A 19,391-nucleotide genomic window follows, 5' to 3' on the forward strand; every position below is an offset into this window, starting at 1 on the left:
TAAATGATTGTGATAGAAAAAGGTGGGCTGTGCCCTCTCCCAGTATTTGAATGGGGGGAGGGGGTGGACTTAGATGCATTGCCTGGGGTGACAAGTTCACCCTCCTACTTTATAGATTTGGCAAGCTTTTACAGTCAAGATTATATCATTGACGGGCACCTTAATACGTAAGTACATACAGTCCTCTTCTTACAACCAACTCAAGTTACAATGTTTCAGAGCTAAAAACTAAACTAAGTTGTTTTTAGGTAAAAATTATACGACTGTTTTTTTATTACATATTTTTGTTGTTAAGTGCTAAGTAATTAAAACACTTTAACAGCACATTGAAAGCAGCCACAAAACATAGTTTATACTAACTCTAGAGTTGTCCAAAAGAATATCCTTTATCCACGTTTCGATATGTTAAACACAGGACTCAACTTACAAATAATATCAACTTACAATTTCCTGGAGCAGAACCTGCTTGCAAGTAAGTGACTGCCTGTACTATTAATTCTCCTCTTTTCCACACTGTGCGCACATTTTGTTGCAATTTGTATGCAGCTTGAATTTGGCCCAATCCAAATCAGTGGCTACCACAACTGACTGGCTCAATTCCAAGCTGCCAAATGCAACAAAATGAGTATCTGATAGTTTTAACAAGGACAGTTTTCTTAAAGGGAACCTGAAATGATAAGTGTTTCAGGTTCCATACTTACCTGGTGCTTCTTTAACCCCCTTAGGGCCTCTTGTCCCTCACCGTCTCCCAGGATGGCTCCAATCCCTGGCAATTCAGCCCAAGAGCCTGGCCGAGTCGCGCTTTATGGCGCATACGTGCCCCCCCGTTGCAAGTGCAGAGCACAGCTGGCTGGGCTTGCGACAAAGCGCGACTCGGACAGGCTTTCGGGCTTAATTGCCTTATACCGGAGCCATCCCGGGAGAGGGCGAGGGAAAGGTAGCCCTAAGGGGGCTTAAAGAAGTCCCAGGTAAGTATGGTACCTGAGATGCTTCTTGTCACAGGTACACTTCAAAGCGGACCTGAAATCAGAACTTCCTTCGCAACAGCATGCTAACTTTTAAAGTAAAATATTTTTTTGTTACAGCTGATACAAATCCTGCAATAAATCTACAGTGTGTCTACTTAAGGAGAGTCTGAAGCGAGAATAGATCTCGCTTCAGACCTCATAGCTAGCAGGGGCATGTGTTCCCCTGCTAAAACGCCGCTATCCCGTGGCTTAACGGGGGTCCCTGTCCCCCCAAATCCCCTCCGAGCAGCGGGAGAGCGCTTCCTGGTTGGGGCAGGGCTAACCGCCGCAGCCCTGCCCCACGCGCGTCTGTCAGACGCGTATCTCCGCCTCTCCCCCGCCCCTCTCAGTCTTCCTTCACTGAGAGGGGCGGGGGAGAGGCGGCAATGCGCGTCTGATAGACGCGCTGGGAGGCAGGGCTGCAGCCGTTAGCCCTGCCTCCAGGAAGGGAAATTCTGCGACCAACATGACGACCAAGGTTTGCGGGGGGTGGGTTGGGGGTGAAGGGACCCCCGTTAAGCCGCGGGATAGCGGCGTTTTAGCAGGCGCACACGTGCCCCTGCTATATATGAGAGCTGAAGCGAGATTTAGTCTCGCTTCAGTGTCTCTTTAACCATATGTCTGCTTTTATAGAAGCAGACATATGGTTAACATCCTGTGTTTACAAATTAGCTGCTCTGCCGTGTCAGTTGGCTGAGATCAAATTACAACTTGTGATTAGTCACAGATGAGGAGGAATTAGACAGGCTAAACTCTCTAAAGACATACAGGGTCCATTCCTCTATGTTTTCCTTCTGTCCTGTGCAAGAGTTCAGGTTCACTTTAAGCCTGGTACACACAGCCAATTTTGATTGGCAAATGATTGCCCAGTGTTATCACTTAAATATAGTAGTGAGCTTACCGCCCAATCTGTTCACAGTATTCCAAATCAATTGGCCCTTATGCCAAATGGAGGTAGTAAAACTGATCAGTTATTGGCCAATCAAAATTGCATACCCCCCAACCGTCCTGTTTTCGTCGGGATTCTCCCGATTTGGGGGGGGCCTCCCACTATCCCGGGCCCCCCCCTCTTGAATCCCGACGGCTGGGCAGAGAATGGAGGAGGAAAAACTGATCGAGGCTCCAGCCGCGGTAATGAGGGATGCGGGAGCCCGGCTTCATTACTTCCTCCCTCCCTCCCTCTCTGAATGCCCCCCTGTACCCTGATGTACGCCCGTTTGCCTCCCTCCCCTCCCCTCCTGTAGGCAGAGTGAGCGCAGCGGAGCGGGCAGTCGGGTCCTCTTACCTCTGATGCACGCGTACACTGTCTCTGACATCGGATATCCATGTGCTTCCTGTTTACTATGACGTCACAGGAAGCACATGGAGGTCCGATGCCAGAGACAGTGTACGCATGCATCAGCAGTAAGAGGACTCGGCTGGCTGCTCCGCTGCGCTCTATCTGCCTACAGGGAGGGGAGGGAGGCACACGGGCATACATTAGGGGGTATTCAGGGAGGGAGGAAGTAATAAAGCCGGCTCCCGCATCCCTCATTACCGCGGCTGGAGCCTCGATCAGTTTTTCCGCCTCCAATCTCTGCCCAGGCACCCCCCCCCCACACACACACAACTGGCACCCTCCTCCCCACCCCCGGGCATTCTCCCCACCCCCTCCACTGACAACTCCCTACCCACCAAGTGTCAGTGTACCCTGGCCCCTGCCCCTCACCAGGCACCCTGCCCCTCACCAGGCACCCTTCACCCTTCCCCAGGCACCCTGCCCCTGCACCCTTCCCCAGGCACCCTGCCCCTCACCAGGCATCCTTCCCCAGGCACCCTGGCCCCTGCACCCTTCCCCAGGCACCCTGGCTCCTGCACCCTTCCCCAGGCACCCTGGCCCCTGCACCCTTCTTCCCCAGGCACCCTGCACCCTTCTTCCCCAGGCACCCTCCTTCCCCAGGCACCCTGCACCCTTCTTCCCCAGGCACCCTGCACCCTTCTTCTCCAGGCACCCTGCACCCTCCTTCCCCAGGCACCCTGCACCCTCCTTCCCCAGGCACCCTGCACCCTCCTTCCCCAGGCACTCTGCACCCTTCCCCAGGCACCCTGCACCCTTCCCCAGTGTCAGTGTACCCTGGCCCCTGCCCCAGGCACCCTGCCCCTGCACCCTTCCCCAGGCACCCTGCACCCTTTCCCAGGCACCCAGTGCCTGGCCCCTGTCCCAGGCACCCAGTGCCTGGCCCCTGTCCCAGGCACCCAGTACCTGGCCCCTGCTCCAGGCACCCAGTCCCTGCCCCAGGCACCCAGTCCCTGCATCCTGCCCCAGACACCCTGGCCCCTGCACCCTTCCCCAGGCACCCTGTCCCTGCCCCAGGCACCCTGTCCCTGCACCAGGCAACCTGTCCATGCACCAGGCACCCAGTCCGTGCACCCTGCTCCAGGCACCCAGCCCCTGCCCCAGGCACCCAGTCCCTGCATCCTGCCCCAGACACCCTGGCCCCTGCACCCTTCCCCAGGCACCATGTCCCAGCACCCAGTCCCTGCACCAGGCAACCTTTCCCTGCACCCTGTCCCTGCTCCAGGCACCCAGTCCCTGCTCCAGGCACCTAGTCCCTGCACCCTGTCCCTGCCCCAAGCACCCTGGCCCCTGCACCCTCTCCCCTGCCCCAGGCACCCTGGCCCTGCACCCAGTCCCAGCACCCTGCCCCAGGCACCCTGTCGACACCCTCCTCCTACCCACTGGCACCTTCCCCCCCACCCACTAGCAACCTCATTTCCACCCAGTGTCACCCTCTCCCACCCACTGGCACCCTCCCCCGCACACTCCCTCCCATTGTCACCCTCTTGCAAAAGCAGGGGTGTGGCTTAAGGCCGCACAGGGGGCGTGGCTTAAATGTCCCTCTTTCACATCTTCAAAAGTTGGGAGGTATGAAATTGTATGTGTGTATGCACCCTTAGTATTTTTCTATCACGTTGCCTTTAAAATACAAGAAACGGAAAATAAATCTGAATTTTAGAAGATGTCATAAATGTTAGGAGTTCCTTTCGTACTTTGTAAAGCAACAAATGTAAATGCGTTTATTGTACTTCGCGGAATGTAATCGTCTTGTAAAGAATATCTCAATAAAGATTGTTGAAAAAAGGGGAAGAAATAGTTGACTGCGCTGATGGTCACGTGGCACACTTGGTGACGCATCTTCGGCATCATGTGGCTGATTGGTGACGTGTCTTAGTAACTCCGCCTTCGTTTAGCCACGTCACGGTGACGCGTGCATCCCGTTGTCAAGATGTGGTTCTGGTCCCGGGACCCGGCTCGTGATTTTCCGTATGACGTCACCGGGGAACGGGAGGAACTGCCTTGTGGTTGGGGTATCCAGAAGGGTAAAAAGAAGGTAATGGCAATTTCGGGGCTGAATGCGGTGATGAAGCATCTTGGGGTGCTGAGGGGGGTAAAGCCATGCAAGGTGGTGGGAGGAAGATGTGCAGGAGATATGTGTCTCGCCACTAAACAAGCCAGTTATCTGCAAAGCATCTGGCAGAAATATCCTCATAGCTTATAGTTTTAATGTGCCAGGGCAGAAAACGGTCGTGCTTGTTTGAGTCCTGAATTTATGTTTACATCACTCACTGTATAGAGTTGATACATTTAATTTAGAAAAAAAAGTGGTACAGTGTTTCTAAACATTAGTATGATATAAATACGTCCCTTTGTTATTAAAGCAAACCGGATTTGAGAATTGTAATAATGTGGTGTCCTCTTTAGATGAACTTGCCTTTCAATGTTCTCCGTTTTCTCGTCACTCACATTTCAGTTCTTTGTGATTCTTCTCATCTATTTTTCTGGAAGTCCTTAGGTCTGCCGCCGCACTTCCACAGTACAGGTGCAGTTGAGCATGCGCAAATTCACAAACCGCGCACGCTCCATAAAAGGAACTGCTTGTGCACGCCGTATTTCCTCCATGCATGATTGGGTTCCTTTTACTTGTTACGGTATATATGTTTTAGGCCTGGAACCCACTAGGAACGCTTGTCTGAGCGCTTTGTGATTTGAAAAGCTCTTGCTAATGAAATGCTATGGGTGTGATCCCACTGGAGCGATGTGATTGTATAAAACTCCCCCATAGCATTTGTCACGGAATAGCCGTGAGAAACGCAGGTGAATCTAGAGAATTCACAGTCGCTTTCCTGATCGCTCCCTGTCGGATCTGTGCAGTCATGCAAGCGATCCGAAAACGACATTTTTTGTGTTGTTTTAAATCCAGAGATCTGTTCCCCTGTGAGCCAAAGCAGTCCCCTCACCCCTCATGAATGCATCACCACTCAGGAATCTCGCACCTGGCAGGGTTCCCTGCAGGGCCTAGCTCATTCCCCCTACAGCAGATGTCCCCATGAAAAGGACCAGGAAACTGGCTCCACAGGGGGGGCCATAGAAAGCCAGACGATTCGGCACCGGGCACGGGCCATAAGAAAGCATGGGTGGCAGGATTTCCTGTCAGCATATGAAAACCGTATGTCGCACAGCTATAAAATTCATATCGTCTCGTTCGGTAGAATCTGGCCATCGTGCTGATATGAAATTCATTGGGATAGACTGGCCGATTATCGAGATATGAATCTTCTCAGGAGCCTGACCCGCTGGCTTAGCCGTGTCTGATGTCATATTAATCTGTATTTTCCCACAAGTATGAAGCTGTTACCCTCCTAAATATAACGTGTATGGTTCAGGAGTTACAGCATTTCATAAGTTTAGCCCTAAAAAATCTCTCAGAGGGAATGAACTGTCATTGGTGGGTGACTCAGAGGGGCTGGCATAGCCACACCCCCAAACCAGCTTCATCAAAAGCACCTGGCCAGCAGGCGGGCAAATGAATTCCCCCACTTTCCATCATACCGAAAAGACTGCCACTGCTTGGGGAAATAGCAGTGGCCATCTTGCAGGCGGAGCAACGGCCATGTGGTTCGGCCATCTTGCGAACTAACTGCAACAAAGGAACTTTGTCTTTTCCCGAACGGACTTTCCACAGAATCATAAGTATTCGTTCTTTTTATCCCCTTTTCTTTTATGTACTGTGTTATCACTGTCTCTCATCGTTTAATTGTTCACGATTGTCTGTATATATTAATTATTTATATTGTAACAAATAAAGGCTTTTTAAAAGGTCTTTACCTCTCAGTAAAACCTTCTATTCAGTATACACAGACGAGACCTAAACTTCCGAAGGGACGCTACTGTTTTGATAGATAGATAGGAATTGCACAGTTTTAACCGGTTGTTTGTTTCACAGGTCTATAGCCAGTTAGCAGTTTTCTCTGGGCTGATAGAAAACAGAGATGGTGGCAAATCTACCCCTGGGTTGGAGTAAAAGTGTATTTTCGTAACCTCACAGGCTCCCTACTGCGTCGTGACGCTCAAACTCCGCCAATTCTACGCAGATTGCGTCCATAGCTCTCAATCTGTGTGCTAGAATCGGATCGGACGGTTTTGCGTGTTCACGGCCAGTGGGGCTCTTGTGACAGCATTGCATTAGCAAGAGCTTTATAAAATCACTAGCGCTTAGAAAAGGCTTCTAGTGGGTTTAAGCCCTTATGCATACTTAGTAAAAGAAAACTTATTCATGACTGGGTCTGTCCTAAGCGTGTTACTGAAGGCAGAGGGACTTCTGGCCAAAACTATTGGACTATTATTTAGTAGTATTACAGAACTGAGAAGAACAGAGAACCAGCGTGAGGCTGTAGCAAATCAGAAGCATAGGAAGTAAGTTAATCTAAAGAGGATAGCGCCATACCCAATACCCATGTATGAGTTGGTTAACTATAGATAAATGTTTATTTAGGTTTGTTTATGAATTGCCATTTCCTTCATCTCATATCTTATTGATTGACAGTGACAATTTCAAGGGTGCTAGCAGGGGCGTAGCAATAGGGGTTGCAGAGGTAGCGACCGCATCGGGGCCCTTGGGCCAGAGGGGCCCCGAAGGGCCCTTCCTCAACTACAGTATTAGCTCTCTATTGGTCCTGTGCTCATAATAATCACTTCTATAGATGCTTTGAATAGTGGTAATCATTAACAAACTGCTCCCCATCCCCTTCTTGCACCTCTGACACACTAGTTGCCATTGGCAGATTTTGGTGCGCTGTATCAATTGTTATGTATAGAGTGCTTGGGGGGCCCCATTGTAAAACTTGCATCAGGGCCCACAGCTCCTTAGCTACGCCACTGGGTGCTAGTCTAGTTTTAGGGGACGCAGCAGGAAACCTCTTAGGGAACAGTCCTCCAATCACCATACCCTCTTCAGAAGGAGTGTCAAACTCAAATACAAAGTGGGCCAAAATTTTACACTAGGACCAAGTCGAGGGCCAACCTCAATGTCTACTGGCCACCTTCCTCCCTTATAAATATCTCAGGTGTCTAATGGTCCCCCTCCCCTATACAGTTCCCTGGTGTCTAGTGCTTTCCCTCTACCTCCCCCATATGGCTTCCCTGATGGTCTAGAGTAGGCCAAACGTAATGCAAAGTGGGAAAACCTCTTGAGGGCTAAATGTAATGGCCAGATTTGGCCCGGTGGCCGGAGTTTGACACGTATACTCTACAGCATTAAACGTGATAGGCTCAATAGTGTGGGCCTAGTTTACTACAACCTATCTGAATCCTAGCTGTTTGAGAGGGAGCTGACCACCCAGTCAAGTTAGTGAAATTTCCCTACAGGTTTTCCTGCTGGGTACCCTAAGAGCTGGTTCACATTATAAGAGCTTTTCTAAGTGCTTTGTGATTTTTAAAAGCTCTAGCTAATGTGATGTGATTTTGTAAAAATCACCCATAGCATTGCATTAGCAAGAGCATTTCGAATCCCCAGCACTTAGAAAGCTCTTGCAGTGTGAATCACCCCTAAACTAGACTAGCGCCATTTCAAGTACCTTCTAGAGTACACATTCCTTGTTTCAAGAACCTAGGGGATAGGGTTTCCCGTTCCACTTTTGGGTAATTCTCATCACATCATAGTAATGTAAAGCGATTTTGTATCTTTTTTTTTTTTTTATTTTTTTTTATGTGAACTTCAATCAGCAGGAGCTGAAGTGGAATTTTGCACAGGACTAATCAAATTTGAATGGCTGCTGATTAAGTGACAGCTGAGTTGATATATTAAGGGGTACAGTAATGGATTATTGGTTTTCAGAATCGAATTCGCCCAGTGCAAAGTGTCTGGTGTATTTAGGGGGGGGGGGGGGGGGTTTGGGGGAATTGCCTAAAGTTGAATTTTAAGACAATCTCTAATATTGATCATGCAATGGGAGGTTTACTCTGTTTTAGGGTTCTATGTGCGGAGTCCCACTACAATCGTTTTTCAAGTCATTGCCGGCAATTGAGGAAAGCGCTGCAACAGCCGAACCCTATTAAGCTGATTCCACTACGCTAATCGTCAGCTCTTGCGTTTAGCACTTGGCAATCAACCTGTAGCATTTTTAGAGCAATTTCGTTTGAAGGAATTTGGGAGAAATCACATTCCTTCAAATGGCTCTGATATCTCGCTGAAATTGTGGTGGTTTACGTGTCACAAATTGCCACCAAATGTGATGCCATCTTTTACAGTGCAATGAATTTGGTGTAAATTCTGGAATAATATTAAAAAATAAAACTGAGATGGCTTTTTAAAATGTTCATAGCAATATACAAAAATCCATTCAAATTGTGGATACCGTCACCCAAAAGGTGAAGTATACTGAAGTCTAATAAATAAACATCTCAATTGGATTCATACAAAATCAACAGATCCACCGATTTAAATCACTTAAAATGCTGCCTAATTTTGTGCGTTTCCGTACACACACATCTCCATTGTACATGCACTCCAATTCACCCACTCTGGTACCGGTACCATAGAATATGCCAGTGTCTTCAGAGAGGGGCAGAGATATGCAAGCAGTGTATATAGATGCGGTTGTAGATGTAAATACGACTTGCAGATTTGTGGATAGGATCAATTGCACTTAAAGAGGAACTCCAGTGAAAATAATGTAATAAAAAACTGCTTAATTTTTACAATAATTATGTATAAATGATTTAGTCAGTGTTTGCCCATTGTAAAATCTTTTAAATCCCTGATTTACATTCAGACATTTATCACATGGAGACATTTTTACTGCTGGCAGGTGATGTAGCTGCTGCTTGCTGTTTTGGCAGTTGGAAAAAGCTGTAAACAGCTATTTCCTACAATGCAACAATGTTCACAGACAGGAAACTGCCAGGAGTATCATGGTCCTCAGTTTCTTGTGAGAGGGGTTTCACCACAATATCAACCATACAGAGCCCCCTGATGATCCGTTTGTGAAAAGGAATAGATTTCTCATGTAAAAGGGGGTATCAGTTACTGATTGGGATAAAGTTCAATTCTTGGTCGGAGTTTCTCTTTAATCTCACCAGTGTCCATTGGCAATCAATATTTCTCTTACCATTATGGATCAAGACCACCAGGAGTTCTGGATATCGCAGGGCCAGGGATCTTATGGCATCGAAAGGTGCAGTGATGGTTTAGCTGTTTCAAACAGCTGCTCTTAGGCCTAGTGCACACCGAGCGGTTTTTGGATCGATCCGCCGGCCACATCCGCCTGGAAAAACGCTTGGCTAATGTATTGCAATGGGATGGTGCACACCGGCAGTTTGAGGTTTTTGCCAAGCCGCAAACGCGCCTCCTGCTGCGTGTTTGCGGATTTCGGAAGCGTTTCGTCCTCAATGTAAAGTATAGGAAAAACGCAAACCGCTCTGAAAAACGCTACTTCAGAGCGGTTTGCCAGGCATTTTTGTTACAGAAGCTGTTCAGTAACAGCTTTTACTGTAACAATATGTGTAATCTGCTACACAAAAACGCACCCAAAACCGCTAGGTATGTTTAGAAAACCTCTCTAAACATACCTAGAATCGCTCTGAAATCAGCTCCCAAAACCGCTAGCGTATTGCGGATCTGCTAGCGGTTTTGGTGTGCACTGGGCCTTCCCTAGACATATTGCTGCATGCTGGGGAACCGCCATTTGCGTTGACCAGGACAAACCTTCCACAACTAGAGCAGATTGGAGCGCTCATAGGCCTACGGGGCTTGACCCCGACCACCTACGCATTGCGCCTGCCCTCTTATGAGCTTCGTCAGGGCACCTTTTTGATGCCTTAAGATTCCTGGCCTGGTGATATCTACAACTCCTGGCAGTCGAGATCTATAGTGGTAAGAGAAGTATTAATACCCAATTGACACTGGTGAGATTAAGTGCAATTGATCCTATCCACACACTTGCAAGTCATATTTACTGGTACATCTATAACCGCGTCTTTAGACACTGCTTGCATATCTCTGCCCCTCTCTGAAGACACTGGCATATTCTATGGTACTGGCAGCAGAGTGGGTGAGTTGGAGTGCATGTACAGTGGAGATGTGAGTTTATGTATGAATCCAATAAAGCTGTTTAATACTTTTGGTATACACCCTGAGTGATGACACCATTTGTTAGACTTCTTTTTAAAGGGAACCTAAACTGAGAAGGATATGGATTTTTCCTTTTAACCATCCTGGCGGTATGGACGAGCTCAGCTCGTCCATTACCGCCGGAGGCTGCCGCTCAGGCCCTGCTGGGCCGATTTTCTTCAAATAAAAAGCAGCACACGCAGCCCGCACTTTGCCAGCCGCGTGTGCTACCTGATCGCCGCCACAGCGCGGCGATCCGCCGCGTGCAGCGGCGAAAGAGGGTCCCCCCAGCCGCCGGAGCCAAGCGCAGCCGGAACAAATAGTTCCGGCCAGCGCTAAGGGCTGGATCGGAGGCGGCTGACGTCAGGACGTCGGCTGACGTCCATGACGTCACTCCGCTCGTCGCCATGGCGACGAGGCAAGCAAAACAAGGAAGGCTGCTCATTGAAGCCTTCCTTGTTAATTCTGATCGCCGGAGGCGATCGGAATTACGCTTCAGGAGCGCCCTCTAGTGGGCTTTCATGCACTCAACTTTCATGTAATAGTTTTTTTTTTATTTAAAAAAAAACCTCCCGCAGCCGCCCTGACGATCTTAATAGAACGCCAGGGTGGTTAAAATAATACCAGTTTCCTGACTCTCCTGCTGATCCTGTGTCCCTAAAGGCCCGTTTCCACTAGGGCGAATTCGCATGCGCGGCCTGCATGCGAATTCGCATAGGCAATGAAAGTGGATGGGACTGTTTCCACTTGTCATTGTTTTCGTGCGTTTTTCTGTGCAGGATTTTTCTGCACGGTAGGGCCTGCAGAATTCGCCTGCGTGAGGAATGCAGGCGAATCGCAGCCCATGTATTTAATAGGGAAAACGCACGTGCGTTTTTTGCATGAAAAGTAATACAAATTGAGTCAGGTAGTGACATGGTTAAATTCGCATAGACCCTGCCTATGCGAAATCGCATGCGAATTCGCGGCAAAAAACGCACGCGGAATCGCATCCGCATGCGATTTCGTCAGCGGTGGAATCCCAGGGATTCGCACCGCACTAGTGGAAACGAGCCCTAATACTTTTAGCCACAGGCCCTCAACAAGCATGCAGATCAGGTGTTCTGACTGAAGTCAGACAGGATTAGCTGCATGCTTGTTTCAGGTGTGTGATTCATCCACTATTCATCCAGAATAAATCTCGCTTCAGAGCTCATAGTTAGCAGGGGCATGTGTGCCCCTGCTAAAATGCCGCTCTTCCGCGGCTAAACGGGGGTCCTTTCACCCCCAAACCCACCCTCGCAAAACTTGGTCGTAGACTTAGTCGTAAAATTTTCTCTTCCTGGAGGCAGGGCTAACGGCTGCAGCCCTGCCTCTAGTCGCGTCTATCAGACGCGCATCGCCGCCTCTCCCCCGTGGAGGTACGCGTGGAGGTACGCGTCTGATAGACGCGCATGAGGCAGGGTTGCGGCGGTTAGCCCTGCCCCAATGCGGAAGCGCTCCCCGGCTGCACGGAGGGGATTTGGGGGTGAAGGGACCCCCGTTAAGCCACGGGATAGCGGCGTTTTAGCAGGGGCACAAATGCCCCTGCTATCTATGAGGTCTGAAGCGAGATTTATTCTCATGTGTTTTGGGGTGTATTTTTACACATACCCATGCTGGGTGGGAGAAATATGTCTGTAAATAACAATTGTTTGATTTTTTTTTTTATTTTTTTTTTTATTTTTTTTTACACACAGTTGTCCATTTACAGAGATATTTCTCCCACCCAGCATGGGTATGTGTAAAAATACACCCCAAAACACATTATACTACTTCTCCTGAGTACACATGTGAGGAGTAGTCTGGAAACCAAATGCCTCAAAATGACTGTTCAGGGGTATAAGCATCTGCAAATGTTGATGACCGGTGGTCTATGAGGGGGCGAATTTTGTGGAACCGGTCATAAGCAGGATGGCCTCTTAGATGACAGGTTGTATTGGCACTGAAGTGCAGGAAGCGCAGGATGTTCTCAAATCGTGACCTGGACATGGCAGCAGAGAACATGGGCATGTGATGTATTGGGTGAATAGACCAATAAGATCGCAATACATTCTTTTTGACTAGACCCATGTTAAAGAGAACCTGTACTGAGTAAAATTATTTAAAATAAACACATGAGGTAACTTCAAATGAACATTACATAGTTACCTTGCCATCAGTTCCTCTCAGAAACTCACCAGTTTCTGCTGACAGTGATCCCTTCCAGTTCTGACAACATTTTGTCAGAACTGAAATATATCAGTTGCTGTCGGTTATATATCAGTTGCTGTCAGTTACAGCTGAGAGGAGAACTGATGTGTCCATGTTTTCCTATGGCTCAAGTGGGCGATGTTACAGTTTAACTGTGTGCTGACCAGAAAGCTGTTATGGTGTAATGGCCATTTTCAAAATGGAGGACGGAGAAATCCATTGATCACAGTGGACAAACAGGATGCAGGAGAGGAAAAATTATTTTGACTTTTAGTTTTCAGTTCAGGTTTTCTTTAAGGAGAAGGCCCAAAAAAATGTTAAGCTTGGAAACTTGGAGTGGTTTTCACCGAAAAGGCTGAGCATGGTTGCCTCCCGGATTGGCGGTTGCGTATTGTGCGGCATAACGGTTGGTCTCAGCTACAATTAAGTCGTAGAGATCCACGGCGCAGAACAGATGAGAAAAGTCTAGGGCCAATCCTAGACTATCTGTCTCCACCTGGACTCCAGACTGGGCGGTGAAAGAGGGCAGTACGGGTGCTTCGGAACCAGGGGATTGCCAATTGGGATTTGCCAGCACCTCTGGGAGACTATGGGTAGTACGGGCCTGTTTTGCTGGTGGCTGCGACTCGGGTCTTAATGCAAGTGCCACCGAACCAGTTTCTTCTACCATGCTGGTGCTCGCCCCTTCACAAGGGTCTACGGTAGTACTGGTGCTAGGTCCAGGAGATGCTACGCTGCTGGTGTATGCCTCACCAAGAAAACTCAGATCAGCGCTAGCACCACTCTGCTGCCCTTGAGTCTGATCCTGCGGTCCAGTGACATGGGGTGTGGTACGCCTGGCTCTAGCCGGGACCTCAACCTCGTCATTGCTGTCGGTCAGAGAGCCACTGCTGTTCACCGGTTCGCATTCTAACTTGGATGATTCGTCGGATGAGGCTTCCCAATCGCACTCGCCCCACTGGGCCAGAATCTCGGCGGCCTCTTCAGCAGAATATTTATTTTTTTGCCATGGTGGACTGCTAAATTTAGGGGGTATTTCTCTGAGACTACTCAGGAAAAAGAGCACCTACCTTGGCTGATGGTGTAATGGTTAAGGGCTCTGCCTCTGACACAGGAGACCAGGGTTCGAATCTCGGCTCTGCCTGTTCAGTAAGCCAGCATTAATTCAGTAGGAGACCTTTGGCAAGTCTCCCTTACACTGCTACTGCCAATAGAGCGCTCCCTAGTGGCTGCTGCTCTGCTCTGGCGCTTTGGGTCCGCAAGGAGAAAAGCGCAATATAAATGTTATTTGTCTTGTCTTGTCTTGTACCTAGTAAAAGGGAGTACTTGTGAAGTAGAAAGCTGCGGTCACTGAGTTTTGATTAAAAAAAATAAATCAAAACTGATCTTTACAGCGCCACAGTTATTGTACAGTGTTTTTTGCAGTGATATGAAAAAAAAAATTCTGTCACTGCGGTGGGGCGGGTGAGGGTTTGGCCGGGTGATCAGAAGCCCGCAAGGGACAGATTAGGACCTGATCTGATGGGTAGGAGTGCTAGGGGGTGAGGTGATGGGTGTCTCAGGGGGTGATTATAGGGGAGAATAGATGCAATCAATGCACTGGGGAGGTGATCGGGTGAGGGTCTGAGGGGGATCTGAGGGTTTGCCCGAGTGATCAGGAGCCCACATGGGGCACATTAGGGCTTGATCTGATGGGTAGGTGTGCTGGGGGGTGACAGGTAGTGACAGGAGGTGATTGATGGGTGTCTCAGGGTGTGATTAGAGGGGGGGAATAGATGCAAGCAATGCACTGGGGAGGTGATCAGGGGGGGTCTGAGAATTGGGTACCCGCAAGGGGCAGATTAGGGTCTGATCTGATGGGTAGCAGTGACAGGTGATCAGTGGGTGATTACAGGGGAGAATAGATGTGTATAGTACACGGGGGGGGGGTGATCAGGAGCCCCCAGGGGGCAGTTTAGGACCTAATCTATAATATAGCGTTGACAGATAGTGACGGGGTGATTAATGGGTGATTAGGGGGGTGATTGGGTGCAAACAGTGGTCTGAGGGAGTGATGGGGGGGGGGGTTTGTGGGGTGCTGTGGGCGATCAGGGGGCAGGATCAGTGTGCTTGGGTGTTTACATGGACAGCTGCCTCCTCCCCTGGTTGTCCCTCAATCACTGGGACCACCAGGGGAGGAGGCAGCCTGTATAATACTTTGTATACATTACAAAGTGTATTATACACTTTGTATGCGGCAGATCGGGGGTGAACAGCCCGCCGGCGCTGCTAATGTGCCGGCGGGTTGACGTCGCTGGTGGGTGGAGCCTAATGCCGGCGGATGCGCGATCCCCCTGCTAATTAGTCCTCCAGGTGCCGCCGCCGATCGGCGTTACGCGGCCCTGGGGGTGCCACTTTGCCGCCGCCTATTGGTAGTGGGCGGTCGGCAAGTGGTTAAACATCCAACACTACAGAGAAAACATTTTTATTGTGGGGTATATACAGGACTGATATTTTCTGTAGCACTTGAGGGCTGGTTCACACTCAGAACCCAAATTGCGATCACGATTTTGCATCTAAAAATTATGCGATTTTGCTGTGATTTGCGTTTGTGATTCCCATTCAATAGAACGGGACTCACATCGCAATCGCCCCCAAAATGCTGCATGCAGCACGTTTTGCGATATAGGCATATCACAAACGCTGCAGTGAGAATGATCCCATAGGGATACATTAGCAGCAGTCCTTTGCTGATTACCCAAGTGTGAACCAGCCTTTTCACAGTACATCGAGCAGTTCATGTCGCTGTTCCTCAAGGAGCTTGGGCCATGCAAAATACAGTCCAGATATTATACCTGCCCAAATGATTGAGGCGGAGCTTTGCAACCTTTTCAGAGTTGTGACACACCACAGTGCAATTTCAGAGTTGCCGCACAACATCATACGTCACAAGCAGAAAGCAAATTATCACAATAATAAGCATGGAAACAACTGGGAGCCACTTCAATAGGGGCATGAGCAACACATTTAGCAGCACTATCCTTTATGTACAGAAGTACATGCATTTCCTGTGACTGTATCCTTTGCAGATGATTTTCAATCAGCTGACTTGGTGTACTAATTTTAGATGTTTCATTCAGTGCAAATAAGCTGACAGTACATTTGCCATTTACAGAGGTGCAAAATTACCTTCCTTTTCATTAAGGGGTATCCTAGATAGCTGGTCTTCGAATTTACCTTCATGTCTTTGTCAAAAATGTAAGATCTGCTTCTGCTTTTTTTGTTTATAGATTGTTTAACTCCTGTTGCATTGTTCTTTTGAACAGAAGTTTCACATGATGGATTCCTGGAACAATGGGGCTGATGTACTAACTGCCAGTAATAATGCTGTGCGCAAGTAGCGCATGGCAATATTACCATTACTACAGCCAGCATTGTAGCGCACGTTGTGCTATTAGTGTGACCCCAGGTCCATGATTAACATGAGCGTTGCTTAGAAACTAACGTGAAGTAACACTCGCACATATTATGCAGGTTGCTCTAATAGCGCAACATGCAGTACACTGCTGGTGATAGCAAAGATAAAATTTCCGTCTACTGCCTCCACATGGCAATATTACTGCTAGTTAGTGTATTAACCCCAATGTCACTGAGCTTGTTCAGCGGAGATTGTCGTAAAGCCTCTTTCACATGGATGGAAATAAGGCACATTCATCCACCCAATTGCCAGGCATAAGTGCCTTCAAGTTGCCAAATAATGCAACCGAATGGGAGAGTACTACCAGTGCGTTTCTTATCAGTCTAAATTGATGCAAATGTTAGGGCCCGTTCAGATCAGAAATGCGGATGGCCATGCGTGCGGAACGCGTGCGGACCGCAACGCGTACGAACGCATGGCCATCCGCGTTTGTGTGCGTTGCGTGGCTGATCCCATCACTGAAAAGTGAATGCGACAGCCACGCGTTTTTGCAAAATCTGCGTGCAGCATGTGTTCCCGGACCGCACAGGTCCGGAACGCATGCAGTGTGAACATCAGACATTGCACTCTATGCAATGTCTGATGTCGTGTGTTTTAGCCACCTGCACGCGTTTCCAAAACGCGGCTGGAAACGCGTGCAGTGTGAACGGGCCCTTATTCAAATGCTTGACGCTTGGTAATTGACCTACCAAATGCAACAGCTACTGAATTTGATTGGTCCGTTTTCAAGCTGCAAAAATTTGCATGAACTCAGAATTATTAGCATCTTTTTACAAGTCAGCAGGGTGTTTTTTAGAGATGGCCCGAACAGTTCGACCGTAAACTGATTCGTGCGAACATTGCTGGTTCGCGGTGAACCGCGAACTATATGCGAGTTCGACCCGCCCCCTATACTACATCATTAGGCTCAACTTTGACCCTCTACATCACAGTCACCAGACCCAGGGCAGCCAATCAGGCTACACTCGCTCCTGGAGCCCCCCTCCCCCCTTATATAATTCAGCTCCGACGGCCATTTCCCTCACTCGGTGTGGCTGCAGTAATTAGAGAAGGGAGAGTTGCTACAGAGACACAGGGAAAGCTTAGTTAGGCGATTGTTAGGCTTGTTAGCTTGCTCCTTGCTGATTCTTATTGCTAAAAAGCACCCCAAAACAGCTCTTTTGAGAACTAATGTTGTTTTTGAGAGCTAATTGTCTTGTGATCTGTGTTTTTTTTTTTTTTTTTTTTTTTTTTTTTTTTTCTTCCTTGTGTGTGGCCCATTGACACTTGCATATAGAGCCCTGTCAGTCAGTCGCAGCTGGCCCTTGGTAATTCCTACTGTGCCACTGCCAGGCCCAGCACATTCAGTGCCTACCTTTTCACTGTATGTGTGTGACAGCTGCACATTTGTAATACCAGTCCGACTGTGCATACCTGTTCAGGGTACCTTTGTGTGTGACAGGCAGCTGCACATTGTATTGTTACCAGTCACTGCATACCTGTTTAGTGCACCTACATGACCGCACTCAGTGTTATATTATATACCAGTCACTGCATACCTGTTCACGGTACCTGTGTGTGTGACAGCTGCACATTTGTAATACTAGTCACTGCAGTCATCCTGGTGACCGCTGGCAAGCAGGGAGTACGTGGCTGTGCAGCGGACCTAGTTGTGACACCTCCACAGCTTGCAGGCAGGCCTCCTGCCACCTCCTCCCCTTCTCCTCCTACTACTCCTGCTACATCCTCTTCGCTGTCATCGTCCTCCTCCTCCTCCTCAGCTGAGTGGCAGTGCTACTTTACTGGTGCTGCGAGCTCCTCTCCAGCTACACAGCCCCAGCTCCCCAGGGCGTATGCTGCATGCCAGGTACGACAGTGTCACGCCTTCTTAGACATGGCTTGCCTCAAAGCAGAGAGTCACATTGGAGCAGCTCTCCTGGCTGCTCTTAACAAACAGGTGGATCAGTGGCTGACCCCGCACCAACTGGAGATCGGCAACATGGTGTGTGACAACGGCAGCAATCTCTTGTCGGCTTTGAATTTGGGAAAGTTGACACATGTACCCTGCATGGCACATGTGCTGAATCTAAAAATTCAGAGATTTGTTTGTAAGTACTCAGGTTCACAGGAAGTCCTGAAGCAGTCCAGGAAGGTGTGTGGGCATTTCAGGTGGTCTTACACGGCCATGGCACGCTTGGCCGATATTCAGCGTAGAAACAACTTGCCGGTGAGGCGCTTGATTTGCGATAGCCCGACTCGCTGGCTTTCAACGCTCCTGATGTTTAACCCCCTGCTACAACAGGAGAAAGCAGTCAACCAGTATCTCTACAACTACAGTAAAAGGACATACTCTGGGGAGATGGGGATGTTCTGGCCGAAGTACTAGACACTCATGCGAAATGCCTGCAGGCTCATGCGGCAGTTTGAGGAGGTGACAAACATGGTAAGTCGCAGTGAAGGCGCCATCAGCGACTTGATCCCATATGCTTTTTTTCTTGGAGCGTGCCGTGCTTAGAGTGGTTGATCAAGCTGTGGAGGAGCGTGAACAGGAACAGGAGGAAGAGTTGTGGGATCAATTCTCATCAGAACCAGATGTTTCCTCAACACCTGCGGTAGCACAGAGGGGGAGGAGGAGGAAGAGATGTGTGGGGAAGAGGAGTCAGATGAGGAAGGTGTGTGGTGGTTTTTTTTTTTTTTTTTTTTCCCAAGGAGGAGGCGGAAGAACAACCGCAGCAGGCATCGCAGGGGGCTTGTGCTGCTCAACTTTCCCGTGGTATTGTTCGTGGCTGGGGGGAGGAGGAGAACTTACCTGACATCACTGAGGAAGAGCAAGAGGAGATGGATAGTATGTCTGCATCCAAATTTGTGCAGATGGCAGCTTTCATGCTGTCCAGCCTGTTGAGGGGCCCCCGTATAAAAAAACTCAAGGGGAATGACCTGTACTGGGTGGCCACGCCTCGACCGGCAGGTAGCCGACTACCTGGCCTTAAAGCAGAATATAACCCTGCATTTCAACTTTGCTCTAAAACATTATTTACAGTATGTCATATGCAACCAGCATTATTTTTTTTTTTTACTAGACGAGCATTGGAAGGGTTACACAGGGCTTTAAAGTTCCTGGAGATTTCTGCAGACGCATCCGAAGCTGACATAGATACATTTTGTTTACATAAATGTATCTAAGTGTTGAATGTGACTCCTCTCTCTGACTGAGAAGGAGTTGGAGGACAGCCAAAGAGTGTGTAACATTTCTCAATAGATACATATAACTAAATAGAATGTAACAATCTGAACTTCTGCATATCTCTC

At 48.7% G+C, this 19,391-nt stretch overlaps 1 protein-coding gene across 1 annotated transcript in view; it reads left to right on the forward strand.

Moving 5' to 3' along the window:
- The first annotated feature begins 4,216 nt into the window (after positions 1-4,216).
- SCYL1 (SCY1 like pseudokinase 1) overlaps positions 4,217-19,391 on the forward strand; it is a 107,989-nt gene continuing 92,814 nt past the window's right edge. The window contains exon 1 of the mRNA XM_068259437.1: positions 4,217-4,378. Within this exon, the coding sequence (XP_068115538.1) occupies positions 4,274-4,378 (105 nt within the window). The 5' untranslated portion in view covers positions 4,217-4,273. The remainder of the gene's footprint in view (positions 4,379-19,391) is intronic.

This window comes from Hyperolius riggenbachi, chromosome 11, assembly GCF_040937935.1.
Source record: "Hyperolius riggenbachi isolate aHypRig1 chromosome 11, aHypRig1.pri, whole genome shotgun sequence".
Taxonomy (NCBI): Eukaryota; Metazoa; Chordata; class Amphibia; order Anura; family Hyperoliidae; genus Hyperolius; species Hyperolius riggenbachi.